This window comes from Pelodiscus sinensis, chromosome 1, assembly GCF_052426305.1.
Source record: "Pelodiscus sinensis isolate ZL-2025 chromosome 1, ASM5242630v1, whole genome shotgun sequence".
In the NCBI taxonomy this organism is placed as follows: domain Eukaryota; kingdom Metazoa; phylum Chordata; order Testudines; family Trionychidae; genus Pelodiscus; species Pelodiscus sinensis.
In genome coordinates, this window is record NC_143052.1 from 89,185,631 (window position 1) to 89,213,612 (window position 27,982).

Here is a 27,982-nt window from a genome sequence, read left to right on the forward strand (position 1 = left end):
AAATATCTATGTTTGGCTACCAAAAGAAAAGAATTAAAATACTAATGTTTGCATGTCACATAGTTAAACACAATTTCTTAATGCTGTTCCTGTTTATTTTACAGTGTTTTGCCATTTCCTCTTTACTCTGTTTTTTCATTATGTCTGACAAGTGACCTCAGAGGGCTGCTTCTAATGACATCAGATTCTTCTGAGATGCGCTGTCTGATGCCACAGTTGCAAAGGCTAAGAGGTCAGAGTTGCATCATTGCAGTTAGATGCAAGTAGACTGTGGACTAATTTAGAAGAAAGATTTTCTAAATGTAAGTGTAATTGCCTTACTTTTGTCAGTAAATAGAGTGCACACTGAGTTAACTGTAGCAGAACATTATATATTATGGTTAAGAGGCCTAACTTGGAATAGTGAATTCTAATATCTGTTAATGTTCTCTTGTGGCTTTAGTCCTGATATGTTTTGTATAAGTGTTCATTGTATTTCTTCTGTAATATAGGTGTGGTTTAGACGATAATCTTACAATGTACAGAAAAACTTCAAAAAGCAAAATTGACTTTTTAAAATACCTTTCAAGTTTTTCTTGGTGTAGTAGCTGTAATCTTTTCTTACACCTTGTGTATGAATGCACACTTGAACTAGCCAATCTGTATTTTTGTGTGCATGTTGCATAGTTTCATTTCATTTGGGTATTAGATATCTTTAATTCTATAGGAACTGTGATGTTATGTATCAACTTTTGTGAAATAATTAACTCCGCTTGATATTGTTTAATTATGTTGTCACGTGGGTAGTGGTAATGATTAATCCTGTTATGTCAAAAATGTGCATAAGTCACAAAAAACACCACAAATGTGTTTTGAAATGTACTAGCTCATCTTTAAGCTATGTTTAACTCAAATTTTACTTATAAACAAACATATTTGCTTTCTTATTTGGATCACTGTAAGTGTTTGAATATTCATTTCCGCTGTTTTACAAGTGTGTAGCAGTATCAAAATTTATATGTAGAGCTTTGATGTATTCCATTTTATGGAAAGCTGAATTTTTCTATTGTCTGTAAAGAGTAAAACTCCACAATAGTTCGGGGGGGGGGAAGGCTAGCAATTCTTGTTGTTATGACTAAATTCCCCTCATGAAATATTGCCAATTTTCATAATCCAAATATGCCTTGTAATTCTGAGAACAAATTTAGGCTCAGAGCAGCTGCCCTGTAATGTAGGGAGAGCGTTCTAAAACTAACGTCACAGTTACTGTTTCATTAAGCCACTTAGCACATCCAGGAGACACAAGACAAAAAATGAGGCAAAATCCAAGCTTTTACCTTGAGGTTGAAGAAACTGTTCCTGAAATAGAAATGGTATCGAAAAGTTGAAAATACTTCAATCTTGAATTCTGTTAGCTAAGATCTAGATTCAGCAAACCATTTAATCATATTTTAGTCATAATCACTTTTAAATGCATGCTTAAATGCCTCACTGAGGCCATATCTACACTATCAAACTTACTGTGGCACATCTGTATCTGTACAGCTGTGCCACTGTAAGATTGCTCATGTAGCCACTCTGTGCCGATGGGAGAGTTCTCCCGTCAACGTAATAAAACCAGCTTAATGAGTGCCACTATCTGAATGGATAAACTTAAAAAAACAACAGATGGTCTGGTAGCACTTTATAGACTAACAAAACATGTAGATGGTGGTATGAGCTTTCGTGGGCAGAGCCCACTTCTTCAGATAACTGGAGTTTTCGGGCGTATCGGAATGGGAGAGGCTGTATACACGTGTACATATACCAGTGAAACTTGTTGCTCAGGGGAATTTTCTCCACTATTGAGTGGCATAAGTTTTGCCATATAAGGAGTAATGTAGGCATGGACATAAACATGTGCTAAGTGCTTTGCTGAATTGTGCCGTAACAGAAAATCTCACTTATAAAAAATGATTTTATGTTGGCTCCAATTGGTTTTGCTTTGAGAGAAGCAGAACTTAAATTTTCCGTTGTTTCGTTTAGACAGAAAAATGGCTTCTGCTTAGGCAGTAGCATGTATTTTGGAAAAAATGTACTTTTCTATGTATAATAGTTCAGCCAAACTTGTTTTCACACTCTGTCTTGATTCTTGGTCGTACCCTCATGTGCTTCCCTTGTTGCTGGGCAGGATATGAGGAGTTGATATCTGATTGGTTGTCAGACAACTGCTGATTTGAGCCAATCAGATAAGGTATTTTGATCCTTTCCCAGAACAATAACAATGAAGCAACTGCTGATGTATTTTTCCTATGGGGAAGATTACGTAAACTAAGAAAATTGCTGCACCAAGCTCCCTCTTGGGTATGTTTGAAAAATTACAAGACTTCTCTGTACTAAAAGGGGAAAGAATGTTTGTTTATGAACTTGTTTATTACTTAATCACTTCACTGAAATCTCAATAATATAAATAGCAACAAGTCTATTAAAAGTAGTGGTGCTAGGTTTAGAACTGACCCATATTTAGTATGTTAATATTCTTATTAGAAAATAAAGTAAACTGTAAAATAAACTATGTAAGAAATTTTTATCCTAAAATTGACATAGACAAATAATATAAAGTTAAATTTGTAACACACAGCTTTAGCTTTAAGCCAGTTCAAAAATTTAAGTAATATATAGCAGAGAAATGTATTTGCAGCTGTCATATAATAGATTGGCAATTCTGTTTATTAAATTTTAAAAATAAATGTAATTGTGAAAGGCTCCAGGTAGGTGGTGATTCGTATTTTGTACACTTTGCAATTTGAACTCCAATCAGATAAGCTAGACTTGAGAAAATATATGTTAGCGGTATCCAAACATATCATTGGTGCAAAACATCTTAGTACCTGTCCTTTTTTCAAATTGATTCACACAGAAACAGTGTTATGTTTTCTTTTTTCTGTGTATGAGGATACAGTTATTATCTCTCTGCATTTTTAAATGATTGCCAGGTTATTTTAACTTACTACTGTTCATTACAGTTTTGAAAACTAATTTTTAGGAACTGTATTTTAGAAATGCATGTTCCATGCAATTTTCATTCTTTACTTTGGTGTCTGAGTCTGCATCTAGAACAATGTGCTCTAATCTCTTGTGCTCGCTCTTCTTGTTTCTTTGGCTGGCTATGTGGAAAGCTTACTAGACTTGCATATCTGGATAAATAAGGACACTGATTTACAGGATGATAGAGAAAACCACCTTTTTATTTCCTCCACTTAGTTCTTGCTCCTTGACCGGTGTTTTTATGGTGGTTCAGGCTAATACACGTTTGGGATTTTATGCGAACGCAGTTCTAGATTGACTATATTATGCAAAGAACCATTGTGCACTGTTTGGATTCCAGCTTGTTTCATTGCTTTCCATAACCTTCTCTTTGTCTGTCTCCTGTTACCAGGCAGGATTCAGAAAGCTGGCTGCTGATTGGCTAACTTTTTGAGCAGCTCTTGAGCTGCTCATAGGAGCAGAGCAGAGGATTGTAGGCTAATCCATACCAGCTATGCTAATGCCTGCCTTTGTTGCTTCACAGCAGTGATCTCTCCTGCAAAAGACTTGGGGGAGGGAACGAGAACACTCTCTAATTGGCTGAAAGCGGGGTTCTTCATGTATTGTTAAAAACACATTGGCACATATTTGGTTTTACCATATAGCCACTGGCCAGTTGAATGTTGGTCATTTGCCTTTCAGTAGGGAGAAAAATCTGTAGGTATTATTGGAGAGATGTTCCTGGTGGTGTTTGCCTGTTTGAAGCAGAACTATATATGATTTTCACGCTTAGTATGAAAAAGAAGGTGAAGGTAATTGTTATAAGTAAATTTGAATAGATATACACAATATTTGTGCATGTTGGTGTGTCATAATTATGATTGCCATCGATGCAAACTTTTAAAAAGGTTTGTTTATGGAAACCACCCTCTTGCATATTTTTCTATTTATATACAAGAATCATTTTGTACATCACTATACACATGCCTTTCCTTGAGATAAAAAATGCCTGATTTATATAAGCTACCTTTTGTTTGGTCAGGCACCTGTGCCAGTACTTTCTTTGCTGCAAATTGATCATGTAATTTAAAATTGTGGAAGTATTCAAACGCCATTTAAAGAGTCTTAAAGTATAGGCAAATTGGTTGTATTAATATCCTAAAGTGTCAGTTTAAGTATATGTATTGAAAATACCAGTGGTTTTAGATACTTTGTTCAGGCATGTCCTCGGTAAGTGTAGCTTTTTTCTAGAATTATTCTTGAAAATATTCCCTCCTTTCCCTTTTTAGTGAGGGGGAGGGCAGATAGATATGTGAAAGAAGACTGCTGATTGGCTTGCACGAATGTGACCAAACCTGTATGAACCGGTCTCTTGCATGCTACTTCCTTATTGCTTTGGCTGTTTCTTGTCACACTCAGAGCCTAGAAGAGATCCGTTACATGGCTGCAGTGTGCTCCCTCATGGGTATGGCTGGAAGTTGTGCTCTAAGTCTTGTGTATAATGAAATGTGTTTAACTTTTCAGTGTTTGTGCTAGCTATTATTGAATGTTCTTTAGTTGCAATAATTAATCTGTAAAAGGTGCATGCCAGTTAAAACAACAAATGAAGGATTCTTATAAAAATAACTTATTTTAGATTAATTTAAACATGTATTGCAAGTTTTAGTTTTGGAAAGGTTTTCAGGGAATATATTTTGGACACAAAGTCAGTTTATACGAAATCCATTCTCATGCTGGAAAAAAAATGAATTGGAAGATGCATCTTTATTTTGGAAAAAGACAAGAAAAAAAGAATATACATTTAATTGGCTGGTTGCCAAAGTGTGATAGCCTTGTTTAAAAAAAATCAAAATAATCAAGTACGTTTCTTGTTTGTGCATAATATAGTAAATACATATTACTTTAACAAAAATTAAATACTCATTTGTGTTAATTATTTAGACTAAGGCATATATAGTAAAACAAATAGGTAGCATTCCTGATTTTACATTGTTTCCTTTTCATTTGTACGTTTATAAAAGTAAGACACCTGAAAACAGAGATCCATTGTTTTCCAGTATACATTGTAATTGAAATTTCATGTGTCTATTAAGATATATTTTATTTAGTTTGGAAAATTACTATATGTAGTTGAAAACTTCATTTTGATTAAACATTCATAGAAGAAAAATCCATTGTATAGTCCTATTGCTTTGTGGTCCTGTTGATTATCAATTTAAATTATTTCTTTTTCTCTTATTAGTTCATATATAAAGGACGCTTACAGTCTTCACATTATATTTTATAAGTTGGTTGGCGGGTCTTCTGTTATCTTCTTAAACCCTCTTAATTAATTCCTTAGAGAGATTAGCCAAACCTGGAATTATTCCATTATTTAAACTAATGCACATTTTAATTTCAAGACACATCTCCTTGTTAAAATTTTTATTGTGGGGGGGATACACAGTATCATTTATATTCTACATTACGAAACTAGGTTGAAATGAACATCTCCAGTGGTGTGAAATTACTTGTCTTCAGCTCATTTGAAGTTGCTGTGGAGAGATGGAGAATTTGTGTGCACATGCTTTTGAAATTTTAAATATTTTTGTATGTATGTTAATGTATATATTGAAAATAATCATTTAAAATGTATTTGAGGGAATATTGCATCCTACATCTGAGGGAGATATTTGCTTTGAAATGTATTTTTTTAAGAAACTATTTTTATAGGTATCATTAAAAATGTGAGTGCTTGCTCCCTCTGCTGGTGCTTCAGGAGCACTTAGTCATGTACAGATGTTCTCCTTTGACACATTGATCCTAGTGTCAATATGGATGCAATTTTAGAAACATGTATTTCTGTTTTGCCTGTCAGAGTGCTGCCTTAACAATAACAGTCACTCAGATATAAGTAGTCTTAGCCAGGTTGTCATGTTAGTCTGTATCTGCAAAAACGAGTCCCCTGGCATCTTAGAGATTAACAGATTCATTAGAGCATAAGCTTTTGTGGGTAAAACCTGCTTCATCAGATGAATAGCAGTGGACATTACAGAGGCAGGGAGATATAGGAACGCAGGTTGAAACTGTCTAAACTAGGATTCTCCAGTCTGGCAACATCCATTAGCACAGATGTTACAGAATTGGAGGGTCCTGGTGGAGCGCCAGCAGCAGGGAGCCCTGCAGGGAGTCCTTCAGGGCAGGGGACAGTGTTTGGCTGCCTGATTGCAGTGTGTGGTGGCCCAGCAGGAGCCCTGACATTCTGGGGAGTCCAGTGGGAGCGTTGGTGCACAATGGCCCAGCCAGCAGGTGGGGAGCCAGCCAAGCTACTGCTGGGGTAAATCCCTTAACCAGGACTGATCAAGTCCTGAGGATGCCAGACCAGGGAGGTCGAACCTGTACCTGCACACAAAAAAAGAAAGAAGTTACTTATCCAGTGTAGAACCAGTGTTAATGAGGCTAATCAAGTCGGGGTGGTTGTGGCTCATTCACAGCAGTTGATGGGTAGATGTGAAAATCAAGTGAAGGGGAAATTGAAATTGCCTTTTGTAGTGTGTTAACTGGTTTAGATCTTTATCCTTATTTAATCCTAATTTGGTAGTATTGAATTTTCAAATGAAATGCAGTTAATCTCTCTCTCTTGGTAATTGGGCTTTAAAGTTCTTTTGTAGAAGGATGGCTACTTTTAAATCCATTACTGAATGTCCACAAAGGTTAAAGTGTTCCCCTATAGGTTTGAGTATGTTACCTTTCCTGATGTTTGATTTGTGTCCATTTATCCTTTGACATAGAGATGGCCTGGTTTGGCCAATATACATGGTGGAGGAGCATTGCTGGCACTTGATGGCATGTATCATGTTAGTGGATGTGCAGTTGTATGAGCTCCTGCTGGTGCAGTTTATGTGGTTAAGTCCTGTGATGGTGTCGCTTGTATAGATATGTGGACAGAGTTGGCAAAGGGGTTTATTGCGGGGATAGGTTCCTGCATGTTTTTCTGTGGTGTAGTCTCTCTCTGCTGGTAAGTATTTGCTTCAGGCTTGCGGGGTAGGGGCTGTCTGTTGCTGAGGATTGGCCTTTCTTCTAAGGTAGTGAGAGTGAGGGATTGTTTTCCTGGATAGGTTGTAGATTAAGGATGTGCTGGAGGAGTTTTAAGCTGGGGGTAGTAGGTAATAATCACTTGTATTCTGTTATTTTCCTTGTTGGACCCATCCTGCAATAGGTGACTGCTGGGTACTTTGTCTGGCTAAGTGAATCTATTTCTTCACGTCCCCAGGTGGGTATTTCAGTTTTAAAGATCTTGACTGTGTTTGTCTCTGTCTGAGGAATTGGAGCAGATATGGTTGAATCTTCAGGCTTGATTGCACACAATGTGGTGTGTCATGGATGGTAGCTGAAGGCGTATAGGGAAGAATAGTGGTCAGTTGGTTTCCAGTATAGGGTGGTGGTTATATGACCATAATCTATTATGTACCATCAGTGTCCAGGAAGTGGATCTCTTGTGTGGATTGGTCCAGCCTGAGGTAGATGGTAAGGTGGAAATTTGTTGAAATCCTGTGGAATTTCTTCAAGGGCCTCCTTGTGGGCCCATATGATGATGTCATCAGTGTAGCATAAGTTGGAGAGGTGCTTGGGGACGAGGGCTGAGGAAACATTGTTCTAGGTCAGGCATAAAAATGTTGGCATATTGTGAGGCCATGTGGGTACCTATTGGGGTTGTGAAATGCAAACAGTTAAACTGATGAGTCTGAGTTCATCAGTTTAACTTTATGGTTAAACACAGCCCACCACCCCACTGCTGCTCCTCTACTGGAGGCAGCAGCATGGAGAAGTGGGGAAGTAGTAGCCGGTGTTTCTGGGGAGCTGGTTTTTAAGCCAGCTCCAGACCCTTTTAAAAGATGTCTCCCCATGAGCACTGGCTCCCACCTGCTCCGTCCCCCCCCCCCCCATGCTACTGCCTCTGATGCAGCATCAGCAGTGTGGGGCAGGTGGAAGCTGTCCCCTAGAGAGTGTGTGTAAATGCTTAAAATGTCATTGGTTACATGTTTACCAGAATAAACTCATTGTAATATCTCTAATACTCCTAGCAGTGCCTCTTGACTGGAAGATGTAAATTGTCCCCAGTCTGGAAATGGTTGTTTGTGGAATATTGGTGTAGAGATTTTCAACATATATGGTGGCCAGGATGGTGGTTTCAGGAAGATGACTGATGCACTGTAGTTTCCTCAGGAAGTCAGTGGTGTCTCAAAGATAGCTATGAGTGCTGGTAGCATACGATCTGAACAGAGTGTACATAGCCAGATACTCCTGCTGTAGGGCTGCCAATGCCTGAGGTGATGGGGTGACCAGGATTTCCAGGTTTATGGATCTTGGGTAGCAGATAGAATACTCCTGGATGGAGCTCTAGGGGTGTGTCTGTGTATATTTGGTCATGTGCTATTGTAGGGAGTTTCTTATGCATATGATATAGTTTCTTTTGGTATTTCTCAGTGGGATCATAGGACAGTTAGCCTGTAGAATATGGTGTTGGAGAGTTGCCTGGCAGCCTCCTGTTTGTAATCTGACCTGTTCATGATGACTATAGCATCTAAAGTTTTGTTGGTAGAAAAGAGTAAAAATAATAAGAATGTGTGATAAAGAATAATGTGTTATCAAAAAACAATTTGGAAGAAAAAACATACTCTTTATTGTACAAGTAGAACAGCAGAGATATGAACAGACCCGGTCAACTGCTTGCCTCATTTGGAACTGGAAGTATGCAATTGGGCAGTGGCAAAGGAGGGAAAAAGGAAATTCAGTGTAGTACTGTGTTAAACATAAATGACTTTAAAAAAGGAAAGTAGCATTTTTCTTCTTCAGTGTTTTAACACTGAATTAAATCAATATTTACTTGTACATTTTAAAAGAACAGCCATAACATTTTGTTCAGAGTTTATGGAATTTTTAGTGTTGTGAACAGCCTCAATTCCCAAGTTTTTACTGTTTTTTCATTCGGGAAGTTTCTGTGCATTATCAATTATGAAGTAGAATATATAGTGGCTATAGGCTTTGAACCTACCTTGATGTTTAGTGGGAAAATCCAGAATGATTAAATTCTAAGATGTTGCGTTCCAGGTAGGCATGATAGCTTCTTTAAATGGACTAAAGAGAAAAGCTCACTTTTTTCCATAGCAGTTTCCAATTACAGTATCATCTTTTTTTATTTTTAAGCATGCAAATATGTGTAGTCTTGAATCATAACAGATCATTTGATCACTGAGCAGAATGTTTTTAAATCATGATTTTTATCAATCTGTTGATTTAAAAAACAATTTAAATATTTTATTTACATTTAGTTCTTTGTCTCATCTTATAGTCTTAAATTGCTAAATTAAATGGTTTCTGCTGCCTTCAATTAATTTCCTAGTTGTTATAACATCATATTTGCAGAGGATTGTTTTTTATAAATGTTTTCATGCTTAGAATGCTAATTTAAGCTGAAAAATGACAAGCCCGGAGTCTCATTAACATTAATCTGAGAGAGTAACACATTCAAACGCTAACTCGATAAGCATATAGTCCTTCTGACCAATTCTATCTTTCCACACCTCCACAAGTCAAGAATGCTAAAATGCATTGATTAAGCTGTATTCCATCATTTCATCTTCAAAAAGTTGGGAGATATTCCAGAAGAATGGAAAGGGGCAAATATAGTGCCCATGAAATAGGAATAACCCAGGAAACTAGAGACCAGTGAGCTTCACTTCTGTGCCAGGAAAGATAAAGACGCAAATAATTAAGGAATTCATCTGCAAACATCTGGAAGATAGTAAGGTGATCGGTAACAGCCATCATGAACAAGTCATGTCAAACCAATCTGATAGCTTTCTTTGATAGGATAATAAGTTTTGTGGATAAGGGGGAAGTGGTAGACGTGGTATGCCTAGACCAGTGGTTCCCAACCTTTTTGAATACATGGGCCCCTTTTCAGTCTATTAAAATGTGACTGACCCTTAGCCGATGCTGCTTCCTCAGCTCCCACTCCCTCTGTTTTGTGCCCATCCACGGAGGATACGGCGCAAGAACAGAATTTTGGGAGGGTAGTGGGGCAGTAGCTGTGTGCCCTGGGACATGGTTTGCTTTTCATGTTGTTCCCTGGATACTAAAGGAGTAAGGGGAAAGTGCTCATGTTTCATGCATGCCTCTCTCACATCAGCCACAATCCTGGAACACATTGCTGTTGCCTTCCCTCACCTTGCCGAAATACCATCCTTAAAGGCAGCTTTTGCCCCGGCACTCCGCACTTGGTCTGGCACAGAGCCCTGGAGGAGAAAAGAAAAGGAAGGATCGATACTTACTTTTAAACTTTCCCTGGACTTCCTATAGTACCATCACAGATTACCAGGGGTCTGCGGACCACAGGCTGGGAACCATTGACCTAGACTTTAGTAAAACATTGATACAGTCTTGCATGACCTTCTTATCAATAAACTTGGGAAATACAACCTAGATGGGGCATTCCTGGGGACTCTCTAAGATGCACTGTCTATGGTTTTAACCCTTACAGGCAAGACAATTAGGGTTAGGTCTAAAGAATTTAACTACTGAGAAAAGACTGTAGGTAATTGTATAGCTGAAATGTTCAGAAAAGGGTCTCTCTCCCACCCCTATTAATCACAATTGCTATTCATCTTTTCCTCCATCATGATGGGAGACTGGCCAAGCCAAATTTGAGCAAGTAGCCCTGCAACCCTCCAAGTACTAGGTCACAGTTGCTTCTCTTACATTTGACCCAGCTGCCCCCAAGGGGTAGGGCCAAATTAGAGTGGCACTTGCAACCCCAGAGTTCTCAGGAAGCTAAGTCCTTCCACTCATCTGGACATAGGACATGACCTACTTCCATTCCCTTGTAGATCAGTTGATTGGGTTGCAGTAGACTGGCTCCTCCTGAGCAGGTGAATGTTCCCCTTCAATGCCCCATAGCTTATTTACAGGATGATGACAGTCTGTTTCTGAGCCTAGAATGCTTCGGAACCACTAACCTGTTTATATTATTGTCATAGCCAGCAGAAACTTGGTCAATGGCATATGCAGTGGCCATACTGGAATCGTTGGTGTTGTCCACCAGTATCATTTCCTCCCCTTCATCAATCATTCTTGGTTGTTTCTGAGATGCAAGCTACTCCTCCTTTCTGCTTGACAACGGACTCCAATTCTGATATCAACTCCATTAGTAACGTTCAGGATGTGGCTCCCTTTGACATCACTGAGGAAGAGGAAGGAGCCTCTCTTCCTCGAGACCAAGTAGCTTTGATCCATAGGACGACTTCAGGACCCATCAGGACCTTCTGAAGTGAATAGCAGCTAAACTGGGACTACAGATTGAGGATTTGAAGAAATCTTCCCATAGTCTTATTGACATTCTGACTGTAGGACCTTGCAAGACCATGTCTGGTTGCTTCAGCCAAACCTTGCCTCTCTTAATCTGTGTGGGTATTACAAGATGGAACCTGGAGGAGCAGACCTGTTTGGAGCAAGCTCAGCCGGTCTTGCTAGGTAGTAGGAAGACATCAACCAGAGCTTCCTACCAGGCCAAATGGAAGTGCTTCTTGATATGAGCATCTCATCGAGATTCTTCTCTGACTCAGTCTTCCCTTCAGGCTGTTTTGATGTACTTGCTTCCTCTGAAGTAGCAAGGTCTGATCCTTACATTTTGAGTTGCACTTGGAAGTAATCTCAGCCTTTTGCCTGCTGGTAAACGGCAAGTTCTTTCATGATAAGAAAAGCTTGGATTCTCAAAGGACTAGAAAAGCTCTTCCCTCAGGTCCACAAGCCTATCCCTCGTAGTACTTAATCCTGGTTCTGTCAAGTCTCACAAACTCATCTCTTGAATTGCTAGTGTTGTGCCCCTTACTTGTCTCCTGGAAAGTTTCTTTCCTGGAGGCAGTCACCTCAGCCAGAAGAGTTTCTTAAATCAGGATCCTTACATCAGAGCCACCATACAAAGTTTTCTTCAAAGACAAGATTCAACTGCACTCCCACTCATCACAATTTTGTAGCAACCATTCTGTTTTCCAAAGCCTCAGAAGAATTCCGTGGAGCAATGGCCGCACTTACTGGAGGTTAAGCGTGCCCTTGCCCTCTATTTTGAGAGGACTAACCTCTTTTGTAAATGAACAATGCTGTGTTCATTTACAAAAGGGGTTGGTCCTCTCAAAATAGCAGAAAGAATGAAAGGGCTTCCATGATCAGTCCAAAGAATCTCACCCTGGATAACCTCCTGTATTTGGGATTGCTACAAGCAGGCAAATATCACCACTCCAGCCATTCTAACCACGCACTCCATGAGAGCTCAAACTTAATCAGTCACTTCCTTGCATAAGATCTGATATGAGACATATGCAGGGCAGCTGTTCGGTTTTTGCTCTGTGCCTTTGCATCCTACCATGCCATCATTCAATAGGCTGTAGATGATGCCAGATTCAAAAGGAGCAGTGTTGCAGTTGACATGTCCATGAATTCCTAGCCCACCTCCTAACATATGGCTTTTTAGTCACCTAATGGACACAAGCAAGCATTTGAAGAAAAAAAAGTTAGTAAACTTTTTAAGCTGCTGTTTTTCGAGTTGTGTTGCTCCGAACACCCCCTCCAACCTCTGTTGGAATGTACTGGTAGTAAAGAACTGAGTGAGTGTGTGGCTAGCAGTGGCCCTTATGCCAGTGCATGAGCACATGGCACCAATGGGCACTAGAGCCAGTCCAACAGGAATCACGGAGGGAAAATTCTCTGGCAACAGTGAACTTACCGTGCACATGCCTAACCTAACGTAGAATGGACATTTCAAACAACGGTTCAGGAATGTTAGTGACATTTTTTGTAGATGTGAAGGCTTGCCTAGTCATAATAGCAGGAAATTGAGGCTTCTGGGTCACATGACTTACTGGAACGGTGTGTTTCTATATGCCAACCTGCAACTCAGAACTCTGTGGGGCTGGCTAGGAGTAAGTCTACTTGCCAAGCTGCCATCAGTTAGACTTGGTGATAAGAGTGTCCACTCATTTCCTCCTCTCCTTAGATTGGTGGACAGCGAAGTTCCCTGTGAGCTGCAAGGCAGGGCAGCTGCACAGCTGTTAATTGAGCCCTGCCCAGAGCTTTAGGACTGCCATGCAGAGAGCTTCCTGGCTAGGGAGGGGCACTCCTTCAGCAGCAGAAGCTCCCTGCTCCAGACAATAAGTGTGCTGATAGGGAAGGGACATAGGGAAGGGAGTAAGTATGTGGATGGCATGGAAGAGGTATAGAGGGGGGGAGGGGAGTTTAGAGCATGCAGTAAGTATGGAAGAGGAGAGGTTTGATTACAGTGATCTGATTACAGTAGCTGGGTTTTCCTGCAGCTTCCTGTGAGCAAATGCAGCATGGTCCTCTAGCTTCCAGGTCTGGGAGAGAGGGAGCAAACTGCATTGGGTAGGTTGGGAAAATTGGGGGCAGTAATGGTGTCTGTACAGTGAGGTGGGGACAGAGGGGAGTTTGTTTGGGGTGTCTTAACTTGTTTCCATTTGGGCTGCAGGCAGCAAGAGTCAAACCCTGTCTGTCTCAGCAGAGCAGCCCTAGCTGGGCAACAAGACATAGGACACTCTCCTGGGCTGGGGCAGGCTGTATAGGATGTTGCCAAAATTTCAAGTGGGCTAAAAGCTTTTAGGTTGCTTTTGAATACTGAAACAAAAGGTCTAGCTCATAATATTTACATGATTACGTTTCAAAGTTTACACAGTTGTTAATGTCTTACGGTAAGAAAGGAAAGTATCCTTTTAATAGATTTTTTTTTTAGTGTTAAAGCTATCTGCAAATTGTGATCTTAATGTATTTTTTAAATCCTGTGTCACTAGCTAATATATGGTAAATTGTTAAAACTGGAAGAACTTGACCATTGATCTTGTTTAATTTGTTTGGCCTTTCAATTGGAGTTGGATTCTGGACAAGTGCTTTGGGAGCTTCTTTGAGTTAGTGACACACACAAGGTAAAAATTTCAAACCAGAACTTTTATCTGTTTACAGATCTCTGTTTCATTTGCGTAGCATGGATCCTAAACATTCCCAGAGAAAAAGTAAAAGCAGGAGTGAAAGTCTTTCACTCTCCTTTGCAGTGTCAGTAAATATTGTATTAATATTTTCAAGGAGAGTATGACTATTTCTAGTTGACTCAGATTTGTTTGGCATCTTCAAGCTGTGCATATTTGTTAGTCTTTTTACTTAATGGCCATGTCTTTATTTATATAGCTATTTGCAGTTTGCCCCATTTTGGTGTTTTTACTAGCTTGAGTTGTTAAAAAGGACGATAATACATGTACTCCAAAGGTAGAGTTGGTTTTCTTTATTTGATTTCATATTAAATAAACATTGTAAGCATTATTCCTTGCTAATTATCCCTTGTTTTAATATATTGTCTTCCTTACCTACGGGATGTTTAAAATCCATATTTTTACCTAGATTTTTTGTTTGTACTGTGACACACTGCACATCCACATATCTCAATATTAGTGGTGCACATAAGTAATTTCAACCTGCCCAAAATGAAAATGTTAGAGGGAACACTGGACAGAGCCAGCCAATATGTATATAGATGTGTTTTTCCTTCCTGCAGCCAACTAGTCTCATGCTAGTGACAAAATACAGGGTTTGTGGTCTTCTGCACATCAGAGTTAGAAAGCTGAATGCAGTTGGACTGATGTGCCAGGCATTTCTCTTGGAGATTGGGGAAGCAGCCTTTTAGTTCTCACAAAAAAACATGGCAATTATGTTTTATCTCAACAGGTAGCAGGGTCATGAGCTAGTTCTTTGCCACTCTGACAAGAAGCGAATGTAGTCTGAAAGTTCTGTATTGCCATCTTAGTAGATCTATAAGCATCTTAACTGCCATAGGTACAGAATGACGTGGCAGATAAATTGAACAGATACATTTTACAAGTCACCATTAGTGATCTTTTTGCCCAAATGTGGCGAGATGCATGTCTGGCTGTGGGGGTTTTCCCAAGCGGACCTCTTTACAACAAAATCCAGCAGAAAGTGTCAGCAGTTCTGCTCCCTTTGGCATTACAGCACAGATTCCATAAGATGCCTTTTAAATGATTTGGTCAGACCGGCTCCGCTATACTTTTTGACCAATCCCATCAGTGGACTATGCCAGAGTCATACCTAGAGCCCTAGGATCAGCCTGTCAACACTAGTACTCCATTCACATTTTACCACCACTAGACTCAGACCTTATCTCCAGGTTCATGATTCTTTGCACCACCTAAATGTACAGTCACTTAACTGAGTGGATCCTCCCTGGCTAGACAATAGAAAGCAGGCTTGTTTGAAGGACATTCTAGAGGCCCACATTCTATAGGCTCCTCTGTACTATGTGACCCATCTCCATATTGGTGCACATAACAAAATTCATTCCGTGCATGGACAAAAAATTAAAACACTGCCCACATATACGATCCTTTTAAGGATAAAATTTACCTACTTCTGCACCTATCGTTTGTCCCAAAGGTAGTTTCCTTTTTCCTTGTCAAATAGCCAATTTATGTGCCTGTATTTTACTCACAATCATGTACTATCTGGGAGGGAAAAGCGCTTGTATACCTTGGATGTTGAAAGAGTCTTGGTGTTTAAACTGGTTATAACCAGAAACTTTTGTAAATTTTTCCAGCTTTTCATAGTAGTTGCAGACATAGAGGTCATTCAGTCTTCACCCACATAATTTTTTCCTGGATTGTACACTATATATTAGCATTCTATGACTTGGCTAATATCACTGCACCCATAACATCACAGTTGATTCAACAAAGTCACAACCTCAGCAGTCTTTCTGGTATAAGTTCTAGCTTCAGATGTTTGTAGAAAGGCATCATGATCCTTGGTTCCACACATTTGCCTTTTTCTGTGTTGAGGCTCAAGTTTCCAGAGATGATGCTAAAGCCAATCATCAGTGATCAATAAAAGCCAATCTTTATTGAAATGGACTCTGATCCCACCCTCTATTTTATAGCTTGTGAATCACCAGTTGTGGAATGTACATGTGTAATTACCTGAAGAAAAAAAAATTACTAACCTAATGCATAACTGTTTTTCTTTGAGATGTGTTCACATGTCCATTCCATAGTCTGGTCTTCTCTTCATTGAAGGAAGAGAAGAAAGAAGGAATGGAGAAGAACTAGGGATGGCTCTGCCCTTTATATGTGCATGCAGTGGCATGCAACAGCAGAACTTTGCCTGTAAAGTACCGATGAAGGAAAATGATACAGCTGTGCATAGGGGGGGCACTGGCACCAAGAGTGGAATAAACATATATTATATATTTTGAACACCAGTGTTCGAACAGGTTAATAATGCGCCTTTAAAGGAAGAATCAGGTTTCTGAAACTCTGTAAAATTAAATGAAAAATCTTGTATGCAACAAACTGAGTAAAATCTTCAAATATCTAGTACTCTTGGTATCAGAATATTTGGTTTTTAACCAAGGATCCATTTGCATCTCTCATGTGAATTTTTTGCTAGATCCTAGGTGAACACAAGCTAATTAAAGAGTTGTTTTGACTTTTAAATGTTAATTATTTGATCGAGTGTAGTAATGTAGGATATTGTGAATCTAGTGAGCTGAACCAGTAGGCCTTCAGTACATAAAATTATCTAAAATTGTTGGAGTTCAGATGGTTGAGTGTGGAAAAAAATATGTATGTGAAATTAAACTAAAGTCATATAATGCTGTGTTGCTTTCATTGATTTGATTATATGGATTTGCTTCAAAACTTACTAAATGCAACTTTTAACACATACATTTATGCTTTATGCACTTAGAACACTATTTAGTACATGTGTTGGGAGGAGCTATTTAGCAGTTTCACTAAACAATACTTTATCTTCATTGCTTGCTTTATTATTATTATTTTTTTTATTTTAAGGATCAAGATGGACAGCACGGAGGAACCTCAGAAAAAAGTCTTTAAGGCCCGAAAAACAATGAGAGTAAGCGATCGGCAACAACTTGAGGCTGTCTATAAGGTCAAAGAGGAGCTATTGAAGACAACTGAAATTAAACTGTTAAATGGCAAACATGAAAATGGAGATTGTGATCTAAATTCCCCTTTAAGTAACACAGACTGCATGGAGGACAAAAAGGAGGTTAATGGTTTAGTGGATATATGTCTTGTCCACGAAGAAGGGAGAACTGAAAGTGAGGAAATCTCTGATGTCAAAAATCCTGACATCAGGGCAGAGAACCAAGATGATAACCTAGATTGCAAACCTGAAACATTGTCCTTAGAGAATGTTATTTCTGAACAAGAGCAGGAAGACCCGATCATTGCTTCCATTTCTGAGACTGGAAATCAGGTCCTTGATATCAAAAACAATGACCTCCATGAAGAACACAGAATAAAAGATAGTTTGGACCAAAGAGAGGTGGAGAGCCCATCTGATGGTGAAAGCAAAGTAAGCTGTGATGTTAATGACTCTTCAGAAGAGAAAGCAGAAACAAATCAATTGGCTATTAGTTCTGATCTGTCTGTTGAGGAACAAAAAAGTGCTGAAGAGGAGGTTGTTGATGAAGATACTGTTGGAGAAGAAGCTATAACTAGCAGCATGGAAACTGACCAGGAACCAAAGGGTGAAGAAGACCAATCTGCAGATCTTCCAGAAACCACCATTGAAAAGCCACTAGAAGAGCCAAATGACAATATCTTAGAAAACACAGACTCTATGGAGACGGATGAAATAATTCCAATTTTGGAAAAGCTGGCTCCTGCTGAAGATGAATTAAGTTGTTTTTCCAAAACTTCTCTGCTTCCAGTGAATGACACAAGCCCAGATTTGGAAGATAAAATGGAGAATTCTTTGGGTTCACCATCCAAACATGAAAATACTGAAAGTTTACCTAAAGAAGCTTTCTTAGTACTCTCTGATGAAGAGGAGCTGTGTGGTGAGAGAGAGGAGGATGCTGAAGTGATACTACCAAACAAGACAAGTCCTCCAGGTTAGACACTTTGTTTACGGTGTAGTTTTGGTCCAAATGTGATATTTTCCTTCATTTATTTGATAGATTAGATTCATGTCTTGGTATACTGATTAATGACATGGGCACAGTTTCAACATTCAGCTGCACATTTTAAGAGATTCTTCAGTTCATTCCATAATTGTAAGCAATTATTTAAGTCTTTTAAGAGAGCATCACATTCAGAACAATTTTTGTGATAATTCATGGTATAAGGCCATTGTTAATAAAGTAATGAACTCTGCAGAAGAAAAATAATTCTTTTATGAATTTTGAGGTTCTTAAAATACCAGTAGCTGGTTTAAGCAGAGCAACTAAATTATCATCCATCAAGAAAATAACTTAAAAGTACTAATAACTGTCTTGACTATGCTCAAGCTCCACTTGGGTGCAGTGGAAAGGTTTGGACTGTTAGGAGCCTGGCATGGCCCTGGCAGAAGTTAAAGTTGCAATGGCCCAGCTTTAATACCACTGATGCAAGGCCTTGCTCCAGTGCTCCCTTTTCTTGCCATATCCATAATATACTTTTCCCTTCCCTCCCAGTAGACTGGGGAGGGAGTTGCAGTGAAGGAGGCAGTGAAGCTGATGCAGTTACTTCCACCAGCTGTACCCCAGTATGGATTCTTCAGGGGCAGTTTGATTGCCTCAGATTTATTTAGTCATGCTTCATTTATTGTGCAAAATACTCCTATATAGCAGACATATTGTTTTTAAAATATATGTAGTGTTATCCTGGTGCTCCTTCACTTGAATGCCCAAAATGGATGGCAAGGGTATAACCTCAAAGAAACTGAGATTACGCCACCACAGGTAATTGAAAAGTTAACAGCACAGAGCTGGAAGGCAACAAAAAGTATTAAAAACAAAACAAGAGATGACACATTTAAGGAAATTAAGGTCCAAAAATTTAAGCAATTATCTTCACATGATATTTACTTAAATGATGATTAATAAATGGAGTAAACTACCCTGCATGGAGGTAATCTGATTAAAAATAAAGTTTTTGATGAAAGCATAATATTGTTACTACTAATCTTACAGTATACAATATATAATTAAAAGGAAGCTCAGTTTTCTGGAGTTTGTGAAACAAATAATTAGAATGTTAAAAATAATTTGGATATTTGAAAAAAAAAAAGATAACTAAACATGTTAAGGCAACGAGCAGTATTGTTAATATCCTGGTCTTTTCTTCTAGAATGCATGTGCTCCTGTTTTACTTAATCTTGAATTTCATGTGTCTGGAGAATGGTTGTTGTCTGTAGCATTTATCTATTAGCACGTCTTATAGATGTGCTAATAGAGTCTGGAAAAGCTGTTCCAAAGCAGAATTCACAAAAAGAAAGACATATACATGTCATATAATATTTAAACATTGGTTAATTTTATTGTTTTAAAATAGTGGAGGATTTAAGTTTCATTGACCATCAGCCTTGAGAAATAGTTAACTTTCTAAAGTTTCTGCTTTGCCAGTATGTATCAATGCAACAAGATGTTTAAAAATGTGAGCGGCCCAAGGTAGAGACTTGACATTTTTATCTGTCTGTAAGCTGCTATGTGGACCTGTGGTGTCATATAAATAATATATGGGAAATTTCAGTATCAACATATATATTCTAAGATTCTGTAATGGATTAGCTATTAATTGTCACTCCTGTGGAGTTCTAAATAATTAGTGCCTCATGGCGTGATTTATATCACACTTCCTTCCTACAGCAGTTTCTTGTGTTGATCATTGAGGGAGTATTTACCTGAATATATTAATCATTTTACAACACTTCAGGATGGTAATACTAACAGTGATAATTCTGGGGCTAGTTCATTGCCCTTGACCTCCAGGATGTACATTAATTTCCTACAGTTTGTCATTGGACAAAGGTATTTACCAATACAGAATTGCCCCATTTGGCTCTTCAACTGCCCCAAGAGCCTTTACAAAAGTCCTTTCTGTTGTCTCAGTTCATCTCTGTCAGTTGTAAATAATAGACTTTTCCTATCTGGAAAGTTGGCCCTTTGTTGTCCAGCAATCAACAAGCCCCTAATCCTTTTTTAGCTTTCTGGGTCCCTTCTTCAATCTGGAAAAATAATATTTGACACCAGTGGAGTGAATAGACTTTAATTATTCAATATCTTTTCCTACATGATGTAGGTTCCCCACTGTGGTCACCTACATCTCCCATCTTCAGCTGATCTCACAATTCACAGCACAATCTTGCCTGCTCCTATTAGGCTGTGTTTATGGCTGACCCTCCATTTACAATATTCTGCAAAGATAAAGTAATCCTTAAGGTGGTGGTCCTTTATGTTAGTGAACCTTTGTACTTATCTGTCTTCCATTCATAACTGCATCCAGATGCCAACACCGCTTACCTCCATACCTTGGATGTTTGCTGAGCACTTGCCTAGAATGAACAAAACAGTTTAAACCATCTCCGAGACTTTTCCTCTCAATAGGAGACCGAAATAGGGGCCAAAATATTTCCAAGTAGATACTCTCTAGAAGATGGATTACTAATTCAAGTTATGCTATTATTTGACCAACATCCCAGTTCCTGATTGTATACATGCTCTACTAGAGCAGTGTCTGTTTTCCTACACAATGTTCTTATTACTGACATTTGTAAAGCAGCACATGGGCTTCATTGCATACTTTTTTTTATCAAACATTATGCTCTAGGATAAATATGCTACTCAGAACACATAATTTGGCCTAGCAGTTCTCTCTCTGGCCCACACTAAATATCCACATGCTGACTGCCTTCTCTGTCTGGGAGGACGACACATACTGGAAAAGTGCCACATCTGCAGGTCCTTCTGTCCCAGAACTATTAGAAAGGAATTTGACTCTGGGCCTTACTGATGGAGTCTGACCTAGCTCAACAGGGCCAGCATTTGGACCCAGCACCGAGCACTGGTGCATCAGTGTACAATGTTCCTCCAGTGCTGATGGCTCAGCACTGTTCCTCACCATTGGCTCCAGCGAAGTGCCCGAGGAAATTGATTTAAGTCCCTGGGCTCTCACAAGGACAAGGGCAACAAGGGAGATCATTCAGCTGATAAGCTGCCAGAGGAGGTCCAGATGGCACTGAGACCCCTTTGTCAGGCACCTTTCCCAGCACTGGAGGTTCATCTCCCCTTGGCATAGATGGAAGCTGCCATTTGGTCCTCAGTCAAGCATTGCCAGGTCCTGCTCACCTCAAAGCCTGCAAAAGTCTGGGAGAGACAGACCAGGACAGGATGCAAGGTCTTCTGCGTCACCGGATTTGCTGCACAAACCCATGGAAGCACATCCCTGCCCGCCCGCCCTCTCCCCGACACCAGCAGCATCGAAGGGAGAGTTGTTTCCTTTACTAATGGCATTGCTCTAAGGATGTTTCTCCACACCCGAGGCACTGCTCCCCATGCTGACAATACAAGCACTGAGCTACTCCAGCCATTGTGGTATGTCCCGCTGCTCTTGATCATCCTCACAGCGCTGGTGTTCACCTTTGTGTCACTGGTCCCTGTGCATGTGGGATAGATCCTTGCAGGGGCATATGATGCTCACAGTCACTGAGGTTTCCATTGGTTGATGAGTTCCAGTATCAGGGAGATCCTCTTTGTGGGCATCAGGCAGCATTTGGTCCTGCAGTGTTGTTGGACTCCATCCCTCCGGTGCAGGCCTCAGTGCCACTACAGTTGGTACTGCAGGTGCCATCGCAAGATACACCATTTCCTCAGTCACAGTGACAGGCTCAGTGGTGTCCATAGACACACCTCCTCCCCCCCCCCCCCCCCCGGGATTCCCTTTTCAACCCCATGTTACCAACTTAGTGGCTGGAGCCTCGCAGTTTCTTTAGTGCCTTCAGCTCATCATGGGCAACCAGCTGAAGTAATGGCACTTGCCTCCTCACAGATGGGGTATTTGGCAAGTGACTTCCCTCCCTCCCCAGAGGAAGGTCAGTTAGGTCAAGCCACCTCTTCCTTCTCACTGGAAGAAGCGATAGCAAAGGGTAGGAATAAAATGGTAAATGTTCAGAATGGAGAGCGGTAACTAGTGGTGTTCCCTAAGGGTCAGTCCTAGGGCCAATCCTGTTCAACTTATTCATAAATGATCTACAGAAAGGGGTAAACAGTGAGGTGGCAAAGTTTGCACATTATACTAAACTGATCAAGGTAGTGAAGATCAAAGCAGACTGTGAAGAACTTCAAAAAGATCTTCCAAAACTAAGTGATTGGGCAAGAAAATAGCAAATGAAATTTAATGTTGATAAATGTAAAGTAATGGATATTGGAAAAAATAATCCCAGCCGTACATACAATATGATGTGGGCTAATTTAGCTACAACTAATCAGGAAAGAGATCTTGGAGTCGTCATGGATAGTTCTCTGAAGATATCCATGCAGTGTGCAGCAAACAGGATGTTAGGAATAATTAAAAAAGGATAGAGAATAAGATGGAGAATATCTTATTGCCTTTATATAAATCCATGGTATGTCCACATCTAGAATACTGCATACAGATGTGGTCTCCTTATCTCAAAAAAGATATACGTGCATTAGAAAAAGTTCAGAGAAGGGCAACTAAAATGATTAGGGGTTTGGAATGGGTCCCCTGTGAGGAGAGGTTGAAGAGACTAGGATTTTTCATCTTGGAAAAGAGGAGACTTAAGGGGGGATATGATAGATGTCTATAAAATCATGAATGGTGTGGAGAAAATAAATAAGGAAGTTATTTACTGGTTCCCATAGTATAAGAATTAGGGGCCACCAGATGAAATTAATGGGAAGCAGGTTTAAAACAAACAAAAGGAAGTTCTTCTTCACACTGCACACAGTCAACTTGTGGAACTCCTTGGCCGAGGAGGTTGTGAAGGCTAGACTATAACAGGGTTTAAGAGAGAACTAGATAAATTCATAGAGGTTAAGTCCATTAATGGCTATTAGCCAGGATGGGTAAGGAATGGTGTCCCTAGCCTCTGTTTGTCAGAGGGTGGAGATAGATGGCAGGAGAGAGATCACTTGATCATTACCTGTTCGGTTCATTACCTCTGGGAGAACTGGCAGTGGCCACTGTCAGCAGACTGGATACTGGGCTGGATGGACCTTTGGTCTGACCCAGTATGGCCATTCTTATGTTCTGTCAGCTATTTCCATGTGGAGGGGGGCTTGGTTTCTTCTCTTGGACCTCTCCTCAGAGGTACAGAACTGCATCCAGGACCTTCCCTTTGACACAAACCCTCTCTTTGCAAATCAAACAGATAAGAACTTTTATGGGGTTAAGGACTTCCTCATTGCCCTAAACACCTTGGGCCTGTATGTCCCCAGGACGCAGAAGAAGAGGTTCAAGCTTATATCCTCTCAAAGGGGCCTTATCTTCAGCAGGATACAACTCATTCCTGATGGAAGCCTTGGAAGCCTTTCAGGCGAATGCAGGGCTGCCATTCTCAATCCAGCCATCCATCTACTAGCCAGCCTAAGCCCTAAACCAAGTGCAGTTTTTGAGGATGCACCTGAGGATAGCATACTGGACTCATTGGATCCTCTGTTTTCTTCCGGACCCAGCCCTTTCCTCCCTGCCTGAAAGGGGTGTTGCATTGAAGTGCTGGGTCCTAGCCATGATTCAGCATGGCTATGCCCTCCTGCTTTCCTTCATACTCCCTTCCTACCCACCTTTCCTGTCCCTCTTCAGGAACCTTTTTCACAGGCATCTCCTCAAACAGGAGTTAAGTCAATTGCTCCTGGTGGGAGTGGTGGGGGTAGATACCACCAAGTGTCAAAAACTCTTGCTATTTTTTGATTCCGAAGGCCAAAGGGGGACTCTGGCCCCTAGTAGACTTGTGCAGTTTAAACAAGTACTTGGTCCACCTCAAATTACGCATGGTTTCTCTAGCCTCCATCATCCCCGTCCTGGATTCTGGGAACAGGAAATCCTCGACCTCAAGGAAGATCTCCACATGGTCATCTTCAAGAGTCACAAGTGCTTCTTGCAATTCAAGGTGGGGCATGAACCACTACCAATTGCTATCCTGCCCTTCACTCTGTAGAGGAAGGAATACTGCAGAAAGGGATCTAGGGTCATAGTGGAACATAAGCTAAATATGAGTCAGCAGTGTGACACTTGCAAAAAAAAAATCAAACCTGATTCTTGGATGCAGTAGCAGGAGTGTTGTGAGCAAGACACGAGAAGTCATTCTTCCGCTCTACTCTGTGCTGATTAGGCCTCAATTGGAGTATTGTGTCTAGTTCTGGGCACCACATTTCAAGAAAGATGTGGAAAAATTAGAGAAGTTCCAGAGAAGAGCAACAAGAATGATTAAATGTCTATAGAACATGTGCTGTGAGGGAAGATTGAAAGAATTAGGCTTGTTTAGTTTGGAAAGGAGAAGACTGAGCGGGGACATGATAGTGGTTTACAAGTACCTAAAATCATGATATTAGGAGAGGGAGAAAAATTGTTTTTCTTGGCCTCTGAGGATAGGAGAAGAAGCAATTGTCTTAAACTGCAGCAAGAGAGATTTAGGTTGGACATTAGGAAAAACCTAATTGTCAGTGTGGTTAAACACTGGATGGAACAAGTTGCCTAGAGAGGTTGTGGAATCCCCATCTCTGGAGATATTTAATAGCAGGTTAGAGAGACATCTATCAGGGATAGTCTAGACGGTGTTTGGTCCTGCCAAGAGTGCAGGGGACTGGACTTGATGATCTCTTGAGGTCTCTTCCAATTCTATTGTTATATGATTCTATAACTGCCCCTAGGGTTTTCACCAAGATTACGTCTAGACTACACTCGTCCGTCAGTAGAGGGATGTAAATTAGATGTATCAAAAGTGCACATGAAGTGGGGATTTAAATATCCCATGCTTCATTTACATAATTGCTTAATGGCGCTCTTTCGAACAAGCGCTATTTCAAAAGTAAAACCACGGTCTAAACGCGGTTCTTTCGAAAACGGCAGGCTTTTTTGGCTCATCAGCCAAAACAAGACTGACTACAAAGAGACTGTGGAATTATTTTACTTTATGAGGACTCATTTTTAATACTGTTTTTGTCATGAATGTAGAGAAATAAAATTTGGTCATCTTTTTTGTTTGCAGAAGAAGTGGAAGAAGAGGAAAAAGAAAACAAAGAACAGGATAAAGAGAGTGAAAAGGAAGCACGCAAAGAAGAGAGACATTCAGAGAGAGGTATGTACAGTAAAGGTGTTAGGTCATATTAACAGGAAGAATGAAAGAATATCGGTGTAGTATTGCTCCAGAATTAAATATCCATGTTCAGTCTTTGTTTCAGTACTTGAAATATAATGTACATGATGTTGTGTAATTGAGAAATATTTACATAGTAAACATATATCTACCTTAAAAGTTACAGTCGAAGTGAATGCATATTGATGAATACTGTAAACTGAATGAATGTTCATAGTAAACTTCTATTTACGATAGTCCAAGGACAATGCTCATTCTACTTACAGGTTTTCTTTTGATATCTACCAAAATTTCGTATACAGGCAACCCCCCTCACTTATGACCTAATTGGTTCCTGGAGAACTATCGTAAGTAGGGCCGTCCTAAGTTGAACCCTTATTTCTCATGCGTGCAATGTTATAAATGGGGGTTCCGTTCCTGGCCCGCTTTGCCTCCTGGGAGGAGTTGTCCCCAGCACTCTGGGCTTGAGAGGCCACACTGGGCCAGAGCAGAGTGGTTGTAAATGTGCGGGGTTGTAAATGCGGGGGCGCGTAAGTCAGGAGTCGCCTCTACTTTGATGGACAACTCAGAGATGGTGCTTTAGCACCCATGCTTCCTTTTTATGATGAAAATTCACACAGGAAGAGAATTTGAAAGTTGACAGTGTCAGATAATATCTCCTTTTAAAACTTTAGATGCATGCATTGTAATAGCATCTAACATTAAAAGAATCAGTTTTTTCTAAATATAGGTAAGCAGTTTAGGTGGTCATGCAAATTAAAAACATTTAAAAAGCTAGTTGTGCAGCAATTGAATACCATGAATGTATAGAAATCTGCAAGATCTGTGTTACTACATGTACCTTGTACTGCTGCATTAGAAAGTAGAGATAGAAAATAACAGTGAGTCCATCTCTTTCTCAACCAGTCTAATTTTATCCCTTTATGCTCAATCTTCCCATTTTGTACCAACCTCACTTTTTCTCTCCATGTTTACAGTTGCCTCCATTAATTGTAGTGTAGGCTAAAATGTATATACACTTAGGTCACTAGAGTGTTCTTTGTAAGGGGAGGGGCTGGTTGGGGAATCCAGCACTGCCCCTATCTCTCGGGGTATGTCTATAGAGCGCTGTGTAGTTCAAAATAAGCTACACAATTTGAGCTATGCAAGTTGCGTAGCTTATTTTGACAGAGTCTGTTTCAAAATTTGTGCCAAATTTTGAAATAGACCACTATCCCGACAAGTTCCTTAATTCTCGTGGAACGAGGTTTACTGGGACATTGGAATAGCAAGCCTATTATTTCAAATATATTTTGAAATAATGGGCTTATTGCTAAGATGCAGAAAATGCTATTTCAGGATACCAGACCTATTCCGAAATAGCACCACTGTCTAGATGTACTCTAGAAATTTGGGGGCCCTGCATGCCCAAGATAGCTATGCATATTTTCATTGCCTCATTTAAATTGTAATGTATGTCCATTTATATTGTTACAGGGTTAAAGGGTGATGGTGGTTCTTCTGTACATTGAATCAGAGTTCTATATTAAAGTCACACTGTAAGGGGCCTCTGGTTTATTAAAAAAAAAGATAAATAGTTTAATACGAGATTTTCCAAAGATCCTGTCATCTTTAGAATAATGAATTATTTGACTTGGAAGAAAAGGAAGCTACTAATAGCTGTAAGCTTCCTTTGACTGCTGCTGTTCTTAAAAAGATTCCTTAGTAGCCACTGTGCCATGTGTTTCCAGGTGAAGTGTCAAGAAGGAAACGATCCAAATCAGAGGATATGGACAATGTACATTCTAAGCGTCGTCGCTACACGGGAGAAGAGTATGAAGCAGAACTCCAAGTAAAAATTACAACCAGAGGGGATATTAACCAGAAGCTGCAAAAGGTATACTAGATTTTGCTGCAAATTAAGGTGTCAGAAATATTTTTAGGTTGAAACCACGACTCCTCTATGGTAGATCTTTCACAAGTTCTAGCCTTGCTCTCTTCTTTGAACATATTTTTCATATTAACCTGTAAGTTACAAACATCAGTCCATTGACTGTATTTTCATCCAAAATACTTGGATGAATGAGAGAAAACTATTGTGTAGGTATAATTCTTTATAATTTTAGGACGGGAATATAACATAAATCTCTATTATGGTAAAGCTAAGTGTCAGCCACAATGTCACACTATCTCTGAATCTGCCAGATGTCTATGCTGTCTGAAAAGTGGGTCTGCTTCTGCATACATAAACCACTGTTGTAATGTGTTACGCTTCATTCTCTCTCATGGCTGGTCCACTGAGGGTAGTGACTTGCCTGCTGCTGTTAGCTTGTGTAGGTTGGTCTTTTACTTTAAGTACTAGATGCTTATTACTGCTGCATAATGGAAGGAGGAATCAGGGTTGTTGTAGTTGCACATCATAGAACTTACTGTAGCTTTCTTTGCTTTCAGATATAGGTGATGAAAACCATGCAGAAATTAATTCCATATTCAGTGCAATTTTAGGCTGGATTCAGCAAATAGATAATATTTCTTATCATTCAATGTGTAACAGCTGCATCATTTCCTAAGCACTGTCTGACATATGCACTGAGTAGGGTATATGTGTCCTATGGAAAAATAGTCTTGATCATGTAATTAGAGTGGATTACAAGGGGGTGAATTAAGGTTTCATGGACAATCTTAAATTTGGCATTTGCTAACTTTCAAGTATTTGATTTTACAACCCAAGAAATAATTTTGCTGCTTTTTGTGTGTCATAATGATATAAAATGCAAAAATCTGGAGAATGTTCTCCATCAAATTATATCGATTCTCCAGCAGGTCCAATTTTGGGATCAGTGTA

At 39.7% G+C, this 27,982-nt stretch overlaps 1 protein-coding gene across 13 annotated transcripts in view; it reads left to right on the forward strand.

Annotated features, from left to right (window-relative positions):
- Window positions 1-27,982, forward strand: part of ATF7IP (activating transcription factor 7 interacting protein) — a 170,038-nt gene that overhangs the window by 58,765 nt on the left and 83,291 nt on the right. For 5 of the 13 annotated variants that reach the window (XM_075935155.2, XM_075935151.2, XM_075935167.2 and 2 more), the window contains exons 2-4: window positions 16,887-17,956; window positions 25,051-25,140; window positions 26,889-27,034. In XM_075935155.2, the coding sequence (XP_075791270.1) occupies window positions 16,894-17,956; window positions 25,051-25,140; window positions 26,889-27,034 (1,299 nt within the window). In that variant the 5' untranslated portion in view covers window positions 16,887-16,893. Of the gene's footprint in view, window positions 1-104; window positions 303-2,694; window positions 3,798-3,872; window positions 4,451-16,886; window positions 17,957-25,050; window positions 25,141-26,888; window positions 27,035-27,982 lie in introns of those variants that run through there. The other 8 variants (XM_075935194.2, XM_014575834.4, XM_075935135.2 and 5 more) reach the window with 7 other exon arrangements.